This window comes from Mustelus asterias, chromosome 22, assembly GCF_964213995.1.
Source record: "Mustelus asterias chromosome 22, sMusAst1.hap1.1, whole genome shotgun sequence".
In the NCBI taxonomy this organism is placed as follows: Eukaryota; Metazoa; Chordata; class Chondrichthyes; order Carcharhiniformes; family Triakidae; genus Mustelus; species Mustelus asterias.
This window is the reverse complement of record NC_135822.1, coordinates 18,235,076-18,249,091: the sequence shown is the minus strand read 5'-3', so window position 1 is coordinate 18,249,091 and position 14,016 is coordinate 18,235,076. Positions and strand designations below refer to the sequence as shown.

Genomic DNA, 14,016 nt, shown 5'->3' with positions numbered 1-14,016 from the left:
TGCAGATGTGGGGGACAGGATTTTGAATGTGGTTTGGCAGCGGCTGCTCTCCGTAGTCCCAAAGACAACAGCTGCTAGAATCAGAGGTGGAGCATTAACAGCAAGAAAGTATAGAGGGAGTGAGAGACTGAGAGAGATAGTGAGAGAGAAAGAGAGACAGTGAGAGAGACAGAAAGAGTGAGAGAGAAAAACAGAGGCAGGAGAGAGGGAGTGAGAGAAACAGAGAGAGAAAGAGTGAGACACAGGGACAGGAGAGGGAGTGAGAAAGAAACAGTGAGAGACAGGTGAGAGAGAAAACAGAGAGAGGCAGAGACAGGAGAGAGAGAGAAACTGGGAGAGGGAGAAAGGAAGAGAGTGAAGCAGGAGAGAGAAATAGGAAGAAACTTTGAGTGAAACAGAAATAGAGAGAAATAGTGAGAAGGAGAGAGAAAGAAAAGCGAGAGGGAGTGAGAGAGCGGGATGAATAGGGAGGAGAGAGTGAGATAGAGAGAGTGAAGAACAAAGAGGGACTGAGTGAGTGAGGGGAAGAGTGAGTGAAGAGGGCGATGTTGGTTTGAAGAGGCAGCGGGAGGTTCAGTCCGGGGTTTGTGGCAGAGACAGCGGCAGTTGCTAAAGTTTTTTTTTTCATAGTAATAGACTTTTATTCAAGGTAGTTTTTCTTCAGCAGCAGCTCCAGAGAATCAACTGTTAGAAACACAGAGAGACACAGAGCTAACCCGGAGAGAGCTAACCCGGAGAGAGCTAACCCGGGAGCGGAGCTGCGGACGCCGGTAAAGATCGAGCCAGACTCGATCCCAGATTATCATCGATACATCAGTTGGATCTGGAGGTTTGGGGTCTTTGGATCGGATGTCAATTGGATAGGTTGGGGGTCAGGGGTTGGGTTGGGTTGGAATGGGGGGGTCAGGGCTTGTGTTGGGTTGGGGGGGGTCAGGGCTTGTGTGGGGGCTGAGGGTCGGGGGGTGTGGGGCTCGGGGGTTGTATAGGGGCTGGGACTCAGGTTGTGTAGGGGGTGAGGGTCGGGGTTGAGTTGAGGCTCGGGGGTTGTGTAGGGGGATGGGGTTCGGGGCTTGTGTAGGGGGTGGGGTGGGGCTCGGGGCTTGTGTAGGGGTGGAGGGTTGTGTAGGGGTGAGGCTCGGGGGTTGGGTAGGGGGTGAGGACTCTGGGGTTGGGTAGGGGGTGAGGGCTCGGGGGTTGGGTAGGGGGTGAGGGCTCGGGGGTTGGGTAGGGGGTGAGGGTGAGGGGGCTGGGTAGTGGGTGGGGGGTTGGGTAGGGGTGAGGGGTCGGGGGTTGGGTAGTGGGTGGGGGCTCGGGAGTTGGGTTGGGGGTGAGGGTGAGGGGGCTGGGTAGGGGGTGAGGGGTTGGGTAGGGGGTGAGGACTCGGGGGTTGAGTAGTGGGTGAGGACTCGGGGGTTGAGTAGTGGGTGAGGACTCGGGGGTTGGGTAGGGGTGAGGGGGCTGGGTAGTGGGTGGGGGGTTGGGTAGGGGTGAGGGGTCGGGGGTTGGGTAGTGGGTGGGGGCTTGGGTAGTGGGTGGGGCCTCGGGAGTTGGGTTGGGGGTGAGGGGGCTGGGTAGGGGGTGAGGGGTTGGGTAGGGGGTGAGGACTCGGGGGTTGAGTAGTGGGTGAGGACTCGGGGGTTGGGTAGTGGGTGAGGACTCGGGGGTTGGGTAGTGGGTGGGGCTTGGGGAGTGAGGGTGAGGGCTCGGGGGCTGTGTAGTGGGTGAGGGTGAGGGGGTTGGGTAGGGGTGAGGGTGAGGGGGCTGGGTAGTGGGTGGGGGGTTGGGTAGGGGTGAGGGGTCGGGGGTTGGGTAGTGGGTGGGGGCTCGGGAGTTGGGTTGGGGGTGAGGGGGCTGGGTAGGGGGTGAGGGGTTGGGTAGGGGGTGAGGACTCGGGAGTTGAGTAGTGGGTGAGGACTCGGGGGTTGGGTAGTGGGTGGGGCTCGGGGATTGGGGGTGAGGGTGAGGGCTCGGGGGCTGTGTAGTGGGTGAGGACTCGGGGGTTGGGTAGGGGGTAAGGGGTGGGGTCCCGGGGGTGGGGTAGGGGGTGGGGTCCCGGCGGTGGGGTAGGGGGTAGGGGGTGAGGACTCGGGAGTTGGGTAGTGGGTGGGGGCTCGGGGGTTGGGTAGTGGGTGGGGGCTCAGGCTGGGTAGTGGGTGGGGGCTTGGGTGTTGGGTAGTGGGTGGGGGCTCGGGCTGGGAGTGGGTGGGGGCTCAGGGGTTGGGTAGTGGGTGGGGGCTCGGGCTGGGTAGTGGGTGGGGGCTCGGGGGTGAGGGTGAGGGCTTGGGGGCTGGGTAGTGGGTGAGGGGTTGGGTAGGGGTTGGGTAGGGGGTGGGGCTCGGGCTGGGTAGTGGATGGGGGGTTGGGGTGAGGGGGCTGGGTCGGGGGTGAGGGGTTGGGTAGGGGGTGAGGGTTGAGTTGGGTGGGTACAGTTAGGTGAGGTGAATATGTATTTGTTACAGACATCCCGGGGATAGTTGGAATGTGAAATGTGTGGATTCAGTCTGGGTCTTTAGCAGCTCAGTGACGTGTTGTGGCCGATGGAGCTTTGTTCAAAGGTCCAGTCTGGAAATTCCATCAGACGTTATGCTTCATCCTTTCTCGTGATGCTCTGAACACCCTCTCCACTGAGGAGTCCCTCTGAGATGGCCAAGGATCATTGGGTACAATTTTCCCACCCCACCCACCATGGGAATTGTAGCTGCCGGGGGTGGACTATGCAAAGGTCTGTTGACCTCAGGCAGGATTTTCCAGCCTTGGTGCGAGTGCGGCTGGAAAATCCTGCCCAGTGCTGGATTTAGACTTGGTGAGGCCCGGCCCCTTGTTAAAAAGTTACACCAAAAGATCTCACAAAGCTGCGTACCAAAACAGGACCTTGGGTCGCCACAAAAAAATTGAAAACATAATTATGCCTTTTAATTATTTAATAGCAAGGTATTTAAAGTGAAAAATACAAATTATTTTCAAATGAATGTATTTACTGATTACATATTTATCATTGGGCTGGCTTGATCTCTCTCATAGATTTTGGTAATTTTGGTAATTTTTTGAGTTGCTCTTCAAGCTGTTGCTTTCTTTTTCTTTTCTGGTATCTGCTCTTAAATGTTCTCTTCATTGTAAACCTTCTGAAATTTTGTGAGGCCCCTGCGGATTGTGAGGTCCTAAGCTGTAGCTTGTTTAGCTTATGCCTAAATCCGGCACTGATCCTGCCCACTGTGTCTTCTCTTCACCTGATCCCTCTCCCTGCTTCTGGTGATGTGATTTTCTGAAGTACACTTTCACAAGAGCCACGTGCTCTCTACCTCACCAAGGCTGTCCTTCTGAGTGTATGAGTTTAGATGCGATTGTCTGCAAGCTCCATGTGGTGTCCGAGGTACACCTTTCCCTCATGTATTGATACAAAGACTTGGTTATGACACTACCTGCACGATGTTCTTTTCCACACTTCAGATCCGTGGACCCCCTCCCACCCAGACCCAAGATTCCCATCCTTCGAACAAGCAATAGTCTTTTTAACAGCCGATCCCCTTGCCACTTGACTGCTGTGCGATTAAATTCTTCTATGCAGCTCTTTCAAATGTTTGGTTTGTCTGGCGCAGCCATGGAACTCCCCCCATCCCCCCCCCCCCCCCTCCCCCCCAACTTCCTCAGTTTATTTATTTTTTGAAATCTGCTAGTTAGCTGTGAAACCGTTAGTTTAAACACCTTGTGCATTATGTGAAGTATTTTTGTATGTGTTTATTTTAAACAGCCTAATTATTTGGATGATCCCAACCCAAGTTTAAAGATCATTCCCAAACTGGCAATGACTGAAATGGCGATTGATCAATCCAACCTCCCCCGGGTGCAGGAAGGTGAGAGAGAAAGATATCAACATATTGTGTTTTAATAATTCCAGATTTGTTTGTATGTAATAACTTTAGCTCTTTCAAATTGGGATTTTTGCCAAACGCATCAATAGCTTGCATTTTTATCGCACATCTTTTATCATAGTAACATGTCCCAAGGTGCAGAGCAGGAAATATTGGGATAGGCGACCAAAAGCTCATCCAAGATTTAAAGAAGATCTTCAAGGAGACAAGTCTTAGGAAAGGAATTCCAGAGTGTAGGACCTTGATGACATTGAGGTAACATGGGTAGTTAGGACAAGGAGAGGTGACAATTTGTAAATCACCACAGGAGAATTCAGCGCAAAATGGAACACACTTGTACAATAAACACTGCGAACTAAGCAAACAGTGATATCTATGATGAACTAAAGGTGGCCAAACTTCCCCTGCATCTTCCGAAGAGTTAAGTGTAATTTTATTGAGTTATTAACTCATAATCCAACTTAAATGTAAAGGGGCAGCACTGGTAAAGAATCTTGAATTTGAGGATTGGTCACTGTCCTGGTGGTTACGTGTTTTCTCAGTGAAGTTAGTCTCAGCTAACTGTACAAAGCAAACCAGAGACGTTGATGGGACAGTGCAGAGGGAGCTTCATTCTGTGTCTAACCCCGTGCTGTACCTGTCCTGGGTGTGTTTGATAGGACAGTGTAGAGGGAGCTTTATTCCGTGTACAGCCCGGTGCTGTACCTGTCCTGAAAATGTTTGATGGGGACAGTGTAGAGGGAGCTTCACTCTGTATCTAACCCCGTGCTGTACCTGTCCTGGGAGTGTTTGATGATGTGGACGAAGGAGCAGTGCTCCAAAAGCTTATGGTATTTGCTACCAAATAAACCTGTTGGACTTTAACCTGGTGTTGTGAGACTTCTTACTGTGTTTGATGGGGACAGTGTAGAGGGAGCTTCACTCTGTATCTAGCCCCGTGCTGTACCTGTCCTGGGAGTGTTTTGGGGGTCAGTAAAACTGGTTTCAGTAGCAGTGAAGTTCAGGGTTTATTGATACAACCCTGGTGAAGATCTGGAGCAGTCGTCCTGTTGCTTCTGGACATTCTATTCCCACCAGTAACTTCCTGAGGAAGAAAATGGTCTCTAATGTGAATAAAATATTTAATGTATTTATTTTCAGTCGGAGTGCGGGGTCCAGAATAAACAGGCTCAGAGCTGCCTCCAACACCAGCCGTTCTGCCTTGTTCTCAGAACCCGCACTGTTTATTCCACAGCAAGCAGTAATTGTAAACATCAGCAAATGTTCCCCAACAGCATCCATTTTATTGATGTCAAAACTGCACCGTCTTTCTTATAACCGTCTCGTAACGGGATTGGAAGGAAAGGCTGATACAAGGATTCCTTCTCAAATAGAGCAGGGAGACAGTTGGTTGGTTGGATGGGAAGCCCCTTGTGAATCTGTCTCTTGGGTCAGCTGTTCCAGTTTGCCAATAAAGCAGGCTGCTTTGGATGTTATGTCAGTACTCAATACTTTCAACTGTGGTCTCCTTTGTAAACTCCCCCATCCACCCTCCCTCCCATCCCCCCCCCTCCCTCCCTCCCTCCCTCCCTCCCCCCCTCCCGTCCTCTTCCCCCCCCTCCCGTCCTCTTCCCCCCCCTCCCGTCCTCTTCCCCCCCCCTCCCGTCCTCTTCCCCCCCCTCCCGTCCTCTTCCCCCCCCTCCGTCCTCCCCCCCCTCCCGTCCTCTTCCCCCCCCTCCCGTCCTCTTCCCCCCCCTCCCGTCCTCTTCCCCCCCCTCCCGTCCTCTTCCCCCCCCTCCCGTCCTCTTCCCCCCCCTCCCGTCCTCTTCCCCCCCCTCCCGTCCTCTTCCCCCCCCTCCCGTCCTCTTCCCCCCCCTCCCGTCCTCTTCCCCCCCCTCCCGTCCTCTTCCCCCCCCTCCCGTCCTCTTCCCCCCCCTCCCGTCCTCTTCCCCCCCCTCCCGTCCTCTTCCCCCCCCTCCCGTCCTCTTCCCCCCCCTCCCGTCCTCTTCCCCCCCCTCCCGTCCTCTTCCCCCCCCTCCCGTCCTCTTCCCCCCCCTCCCGTCCTCTTCCCCCCCCTCCCGTCCTCTTCCCCCCCCTCCCGTCCTCTTCCCCCCCCTCCCGTCCTCTTCCCCCCCCTCCCGTCCTCTTCCCCCCCCTCCCGTCCTCTTCCCCCCCCTCCCGTCCTCTTCCCCCCCCTCCCGTCCTCTTCCCCCCCCTCCCGTCCTCTTCCCCCCCCTCCCGTCCTCTTCCCCCCCCTCCCGTCCTCTTCCCCCCCCTCCCGTCCTCTTCCCCCCCCTCCCGTCCTCTTCCCCCCCCTCCCGTCCTCTTCCCCCCCCTCCCGTCCTCTTCCCCCCCCTCCCGTCCTCTTCCCCCCCCTCCCGTCCTCTTCCCCCCCCTCCCGTCCTCTTCCCCCCCCTCCCGTCCTCTTCCCCCCCCTCCCGTCCTCTTCCCCCCCCTCCCGTCCTCTTCCCCCCCCTCCCGTCCTCTTCCCCCCCCTCCCGTCCTCTTCCCCCCCCTCCCGTCCTCTTCCCCCCCCTCCCGTCCTCTTCCCCCCCCTCCCGTCCTCTTCCCCCCCTCCCGTCCTCTTCCCCCCCCTCCCGTCCTCTTCCCCCCCCTCCCGTCCTCTTCCCCCCCTCCCGTCCTCTTCCCCCCCCTCCCGTCCTCTTCCCCCCCTCCCGTCCTCTTCCCCCCCCTCCCGTCCTCTTCCCCCCCCTCCCGTCCTCTTCCCCCCCCTCCCGTCCTCTTCCCCCCCCTCCCGTCCTCTTCCCCCCCCTCCCGTCCTCTTCCCCCCCCTCCCGTCCTCTTCCCCCCCCTCCCGTCCTCTTCCCCCCCCTCCCGTCCTCTTCCCCCCCCTCCCGTCCTCTTCCCCCCCCTCCCGTCCTCTTCCCCCCCCTCCCGTCCTCTTCCCCCCCCTCCCGTCCTCTTCCCCCCCCTCCCGTCCTCTTCCCCCCCCTCCCGTCCTCTTCCCCCCCTCCCGTCCTCTTCCCCCCCCTCCCGTCCTCTTCCCCCCCCTCCCGTCCTCTTCCCCCCCCTCCCGTCCTCTTCCCCCCCCTCCCGTCCTCTTCCCCCCCCTCCCGTCCTCTTCCCCCCCCTCCCGTCCTCTTCCCCCCCCTCCCGTCCTCTTCCCCCCCCTCCCGTCCTCTTCCCCCCCCTCCCGTCCTCTTCCCCCCCCTCCCGTCCTCTTCCCCCCCCTCCCGTCCTCTTCCCCCCCCTCCCGTCCTCTTCCCCCCCCTCCCGTCCTCTTCCCCCCCTCCCGTCCTCTTCCCCCCCCTCCCGTCCTCTTCCCCCCCCTCCCGTCCTCTTCCCCCCCCTCCCGTCCTCTTCCCCCCCCTCCCGTCCTCTTCCCCCCCTCCCGTCCTCTTCCCCCCCCTCCCGTCCTCTTCCCCCCCCTCCCGTCCTCTTCCCCCCCCTCCCGTCCTCTTCCCCCCCCTCCCGTCCTCTTCCCCCCCCTCCCGTCCTCTTCCCCCCCCTCCCGTCCTCTTCCCCCCCCTCCCGTCCTCTTCCCCCCCCTCCCGTCCTCTTCCCCCCCCTCCCGTCCTCTTCCCCCCCCTCCCGTCCTCTTCCCCCCCCTCCCGTCCTCTTCCCCCCCCTCCCGTCCTCTTCCCCCCCCTCCCGTCCTCTTCCCCCCCTCCCGTCCTCTTCCCCCCCCTCCCGTCCTCTTCCCCCCCCTCCCGTCCTCTTCCCCCCCCTCCCGTCCTCTTCCCCCCCCTCCCGTCCTCTTCCCCCCCCTCCCGTCCTCTTCCCCCCCCTCCCGTCCTCTTCCCCCCCCTCCCGTCCTCTTCCCCCCCCTCCCGTCCTCTTCCCCCCCCTCCCGTCCTCTTCCCCCCCCTCCCGTCCTCTTCCCCCCCCTCCCGTCCTCTTCCCCCCCCTCCCGTCCTCTTCCCCCCCCTCCCGTCCTCTTCCCCCCCCTCCCGTCCTCTTCCCCCCCCTCCCGTCCTCTTCCCCCCCCTCCCGTCCTCTTCCCCCCCCTCCCGTCCTCTTCCCCCCCCTCCCGTCCTCTTCCCCCCCCTCCCGTCCTCTTCCCCCCCCTCCCGTCCTCTTCCCCCCCTCCCGTCCTCTTCCCCCCCCTCCCGTCCTCTTCCCCCCCCTCCCGTCCTCTTCCCCCCCCTCCCGTCCTCTTCCCCCCCCTCCCGTCCTCTTCCCCCCCCTCCCGTCCTCTTCCCCCCCCTCCCGTCCTCTTCCCCCCCCTCCCGTCCTCTTCCCCCCCCTCCCGTCCTCTTCCCCCCCCTCCCGTCCTCTTCCCCCCCCTCCCGTCCTCTTCCCCCCCCTCCCGTCCTCTTCCCCCCCCTCCCGTCCTCTTCCCCCCCCTCCCGTCCTCTTCCCCCCCCTCCCGTCCTCTTCCCCCCCCTCCCGTCCTCTTCCCCCCCCTCCCGTCCTCTTCCCCCCCCTCCCGTCCTCTTCCCCCCCCTCCCGTCCTCTTCCCCCCCCTCCCGTCCTCTTCCCCCCCCTCCCGTCCTCTTCCCCCCCCTCCCGTCCTCTTCCCCCCCCTCCCGTCCTCTTCCCCCCCCTCCCGTCCTCTTCCCCCCCCTCCCGTCCTCTTCCCCCCCCTCCCGTCCTCTTCCCCCCCCTCCCGTCCTCTTCCCCCCCCTCCCGTCCTCTTCCCCCCCTCCCGTCCTCTTCCCCCCCCTCCCGTCCTCTTCCCCCCCCTCCCGTCCTCTTCCCCCCCCTCCCGTCCTCTTCCCCCCCCTCCCGTCCTCTTCCCCCCCCTCCCGTCCTCTTCCCCCCCCTCCCGTCCTCTTCCCCCCCCTCCCGTCCTCTTCCCCCCCTCCCGTCCTCTTCCCCCCCCTCCCGTCCTCTTCCCCCCCCTCCCGTCCTCTTCCCCCCCCTCCCGTCCTCTTCCCCCCCCTCCCGTCCTCTTCCCCCCCCTCCCGTCCTCTTCCCCCCCTCCCGTCCTCTTCCCCCCCCTCCCGTCCTCTTCCCCCCCCTCCCGTCCTCTTCCCCCCCCTCCCGTCCTCTTCCCCCCCCTCCCGTCGTCTTTCCCCCCCCCCGTCCTCTTCCCCCCCCTCCCGTCGTCTTTCCCCCCCCTCCCGTCGTCTTTCCCCCCCCCTCCCGTCGTCTTTCCCCCCCCTCCCGTCGTCTTTCCCCCCCCCTCCCGTCGTCTTTCCCCCCCCCTCCCGTCGTCTTTCCCCCCCCCTCCCGTCGTCTTTCCCCCCCCCCTCCCGTCGTCTTTCCCCCCCCCCCTCCCGTCGTCTTTCCCCCCCCCCTCCCGTCGTCTTTCCCCCCCCTCCCGTCGTCTTTCCCCCCCCCCCCGTCGTCTTTCCCCCCCCCCTCCCGTCGTCTTTCCCCCCCCCCTCCCGTCGTCTTTCTCTCCCCCCCCCCCCCGTCGTCTTTCCCCCCCCCCTCCCGTCGTCTTTCTCCCCCCCCCCCCCCCTCCCGTCGTCTTCCCTCCCTATCCACCAGGCCAACCCTCCCCCCCCACACTCTGCTCTTATTACCCCTCCCCTATCCCCCCTCTGACCTGTATGCTCTCTCTCCAAAAACACCTCCGTCCTGCCATTTCTTTGCCCCTTGTTCAAAGCCCACCTGATCAGAAAGGCAGCACACACCACATTCCAGGCACGGTGACGGGCAGCTCTATCCATCGTGGACTGTGGGTGGGAGGGGGCAATGAGCTTTCCGAGGGGTATATTGGCAAACACTTCACATAGAGGGAGATGGAAACCTGGACATTTACCCCCCACCCTGCCCCCAAATTGCTGTTGGGGCTGGAGAGGGTCAGTTGATTTTTGTTAGAAAGTAAGCAAAGGAGCAGGAATAGACAGCCAGGCCCTCGAGCCTGCGCTGTTTGGGTGACTTTCTGTCTCAGCTCCACTTCCCAGCCTGTTATTATAGTCATGAGATATATCATCATCATCTTATAATGGACCCAGTTCTTCAGGGTAGCACAGTGATACAGTGGTTAGCACTGCTCCCTCACAGCGCCAGGGACCTGAGTTCAATTCCGGCTTTGGGTGACTGTCACGGGACTGCAGGGATAGGACAGGGGGTTGGGTCTGGGTAAGATGCTCTGTCAGTCTAGACTCAATGGGCTGAATGGCCTCCTCTACACGAGGGATTCTATACTTCTATGGATCGGGAATAGGTAACAGAAATTAAGATACAAGTCCGCTGTGATCTTGCAACAGGTTCAAAGGGCCTCCTCCTGTACCAATAGTTTGATGTGGGCATCCTTGGCAAGGCTAACATTTATTGCCTGCTCCTTATTGCCTTTGAGAAGGTGGTGGTGAGCTTCCTTCTTGAACAGCTGCAGTCCCTGAGGTGTAGGTACACCCACAGTGCTGTTTGGGACTCTTATTGTTCGTCCACTTCTCTGAGACATCATGAGACAAAACTTTATATTGAAGGTGGTTTAGAGTCAGCAAATGATGCAGTGTAGAAGGGGCTATTCTGCCCAGCATTGCCCAAGCTGGGTCTGTTGGTGGTGGGGGAGAAACATTATAATTGGTCCCCATAGCCCTGAACCACATTCCCTTTCGAGTATTTATCCAATTTAAATCTGAATGGTACTGTCGGGGTGCTGGGCCAGAACCCCAAGTTGAGGATACCAAACTAGACCCCAACAAATTTTCTACTTTGATATAAATGTGAGAAAAGGATACTTCCTTCCAGGAATGATTCCACTGACATATTAGGGATCTTTTCGAGTAAAACACACTTTATTTAATAACACAGTTTGAATATATCTCTAACAAATGAAGCTTAACTATTAATGATTGACCAATATGTAAAAATGAAAGGAAGCAGCTTTACTTTCTAGCTAATCACTCTTTCAGTTCCAAGAAAGCAACATTCCTCTTAAAGGCTTAAATGCGATTTTAAATGCAGTTAGCAATCATAAATATACTTCCTATAAATTGTGTTAACAGTCTTGAAGCTTTCAGAGAGAAAATGAGTTTTCGAGCAGCTTGCAGGCCTCTGTCTTCAGCAGACTCCCAGCTACAACTGCAAAAGCTCCTTTCTCTCTGCTACAGACCCACTTTATCACATGGCCCTGTTAATCGACTTTAATCAGAAATCCCAGGGGAACTTCTTGTACAAACAAAAGTCCACTCGCTCCATCTAAGTAACTATGAAGATGAGTTATTAACTTGCTTTCACACCCTTGAGGTAAATGTTTTCCAGCTACACTGGCTGCCTGCAGACTAGATCTGAAATTTTAAATATTCCCCTTAAAAGAAAAATATTTATATTAATTGCACACTTGTATCATCACAGGCACAATTGAATTTATATCCACCAACACTTCTAAACTCATTTTGTCTAAGGGGAAGCAGCTAGTCATAATGGAAATTCCCTTAAAATGGGATTAAAAGGCACCCCATTTTGTTCAGTGGCACAGTGGTTAGCACTGCTGCCTCACAGCGCCAAGGACTTGGGTTCAATTCCAGCCTTGGACGATTGTGTGGAATTGCACGCTCTCCCTGTGTCTGCGTGGGTTTCCTCTGGCTGCTCTGGTTCCCTTCCACATTCCAAAGATGTGCAGGTTAGGTGGATTGGCCACGCTAAATTGCCCCTTTAGAAAATATTAGAAAAGTGACCTCTCCTACTGTTGGGAAAAACCCAACTAGTTCACCCATGTCCATAAGGCAAAAAAAGCTGCCATCCTTATCCGGTCTGAGTCTATCTGTAACTCCAGTCCCACACCCATGTGTCTGACCGGGGCAGCTGGGGATGGAGAGTTAATGTCAATGATGCCCAAATCCTGGGAATGAATAAAAATATTTCAATAATGCTGGTTTCCAACCTGGGGTGTCTCTTCAGTTCCCCAGTTACGTCTCCGGTGGTAGATTGGCCGCTGATCTAAGGCTGGAGCTGCAATGTTCTACATAATTTCCTATTACACCTGATCCATTCCACTCCTGATCTGGAGCCAATGTGTTTGTATCCAAAGTTTTCCCACGGCTGCGTAACTCTGTGACTGGCGACATCTCGCCTTCCAGCGCCCACTGTCCTAAAGACAGATTGAATAGGGCCTTTAGGCCCCAGAAAGATCCACTCGTGGAAATGTTTTGTTGAGGAAGCTTTGCCGTGTTCTTACATTTTTGTGGAGGGTTCCTTGTTATCCAGACTGAACGAGAGCTCAGTGTGTGGGATTTAGTCTAGCTCCCCACCTCTTAATATCAAGCAGTGTGGTTCCCCCTCTGAGAATATATCCTGCTGATTTTCCAGCATCATTGGCAATGCCCTCAACTTGCCCTTCGCCCTCTTGCTGTGAGGGGAACCACCCCAGCAGTCTGTCCAGAGAACCAAAGCACCTCAAACCTAGGGCCATTCCAGTAAATCTCTGCCATATCCTCACTAAGGCCATGCATTCTTTCCAGAAATGTGATATCGCGTAAGGAACACAATCATCCAGCTGCGGCCTAACTAGTGATTTGTAGAGGTTTAGAATAACTGCCTTGTTTGAGCTGTTGAAAACCTCCATGACCAAAATTACTCTTCCATCTATACTGTCCCCCCCCCCCCCCCCCCGCCCAAAGTCTGCTGTAACCTTCCTCAAACCCATTGCGTGTATGAGGCTCTATATTCACACTCTGACAGTGGGATGCAGGATTAACAAAAAGGATTGGGAAAGAAAGGGAGATGTTTAAGCAACTGCGATTCTGCTGAGCCTCGCAATTGGTGACAGTCAGCTTAACAATTGGAGTGAATCCATTTGGAAAAGGTTGGGGAAATGTATCAAGCCCACGGTTCTCTGTTTCACTTGAGTCGGAGTTTCCTGACTGGAGTTTTGTTAGTAAGTTTTTCTGTTAAATGCTAAACCCTCTGTGGTCAGTCAGTCCCCCGCACACCCCGCCCCCCCCCCCCCCCCCCCAACCAGCCCCCATTTGTAGCTCTGTCTACAGCCCCATCTGTGAGACATTAACATCTGAATGAGTTGTCACACTCACTCCTGACATTCCCTGCTCCGAGATCTGTTTTCAGCGTATCTCTATATCAAAGGGGGCTGGGGAGGGAGGGTTCTTGCTGTTTGCAGAGCAGAGGAGTTGGGGGGTGGGGGGAGGGCGGCGGGTGGGGGGGCGGTTGGGGGGAGGGGGGTTGGTGGGGGGGGCGGTTGGTGGAGAGGGTAGGGGGGTTGGTAGGATGCTTCCGTCTGCCCCTTTCACAGCTGACAGATTCCTGGGTAGTGTCACATTTCTGGAGTTGGAATGTATTTTAAAGATTTCCAAAAGAGGCAAAAAGAATTCTTTGATTTCTGAAGTTTAACTGGGACTTTGTGTGTGTGAGCGTGTGTGTGTGTGAGCGTGTGTGTGTGTGTGTGTTGAAGAAGCTGTGGTTAGAGAAATGGAAACTTGTATTTCTAAAGTGCCTCTTAGAACCGGAGAGTATCCCAAATCGTCTCCGAGGCACAGTAAAGCTTCCTCAGCACTGCCTCAGCCTCAGATACATTCATTGTGCCATTCAATTGTCAGATTGTTCCATTTCCCAACATAACTCATCAGTCCTTTACAGACCTCTCAGTCACACTGTCAGATTAGGGACAGTTTTGTTCTGGAGACTCGAACCCAACCCCACACCTGATCCACCAACAATAACAACCACCTTGCATTTCGGTAACACCTTTTAACCCAGTAGAATATCCTGAGGTGTTTCACAAGAGGGCTGTCAAACAAAATTCAACACCAAATCATATAAGGAGATATTGGTACAGGTGGCCAAAAGCTTGGTCAAAGTGGGGGATCTTAAAGAGACTCTTAAAGGAGGACTGGGAGATGGAGGAGTTCAAAAGCCTGGGGCCCAGGCAGCTGTAGGAAAATCAGGGGTGCTCGAGGTCAGAATTGGAGGCGTGCAGAGTTCTTGAGGATGTAGAGCTGGAGGAGGTTACAGAGATAGGGAGGGACAAGGCCATGGAGGGATTGGGGTGGGGTGGGCGCGGTGGGGGATTTGAAAACTAGGATGAGATACCACAGGGTTCGGACTATCCCAAAGCCCTAAGTTACTCCATATTTTTCCAAAATTCTTCTCAAACCCCACTTTGTTCCCTTCAATCATCGCCCCTAAACTCTTTTCCGACTGTCATTTGGTGTCCATATTTCCATCTCTGTGAAGTATCTTGGGACATTTTCAATGTCCAACCTGCCTCATTCATGTCAATACAGCAAGTACTAGAATAAACAGAAAGTTCTGGAAAATCTCAGCCGGTCTGACAGCATCTGTGGAGAAAGAA

At 56.5% G+C, this 14,016-nt stretch overlaps 1 protein-coding gene across 5 annotated transcripts in view; it reads left to right on the top strand.

The window, feature by feature from the left end:
• Positions 1-212: 212 nt before the first annotated feature.
• The window catches only part of LOC144509745 (uncharacterized), a 42,492-nt gene continuing 28,688 nt past the window's right edge, over positions 213-14,016 (top strand). For 2 of the 5 annotated variants that reach the window (XM_078238529.1, XM_078238526.1), the window contains exons 1-2: positions 643-770; positions 3,749-3,851. In XM_078238529.1, the coding sequence (XP_078094655.1) occupies positions 3,803-3,851 (49 nt within the window). In that variant the 5' untranslated portion in view covers positions 643-770; positions 3,749-3,802. Of the gene's footprint in view, positions 830-3,748; positions 3,852-14,016 lie in introns of all 5 variants that reach the window. The other 3 variants (XM_078238524.1, XM_078238525.1, XM_078238527.1) reach the window with 3 other exon arrangements.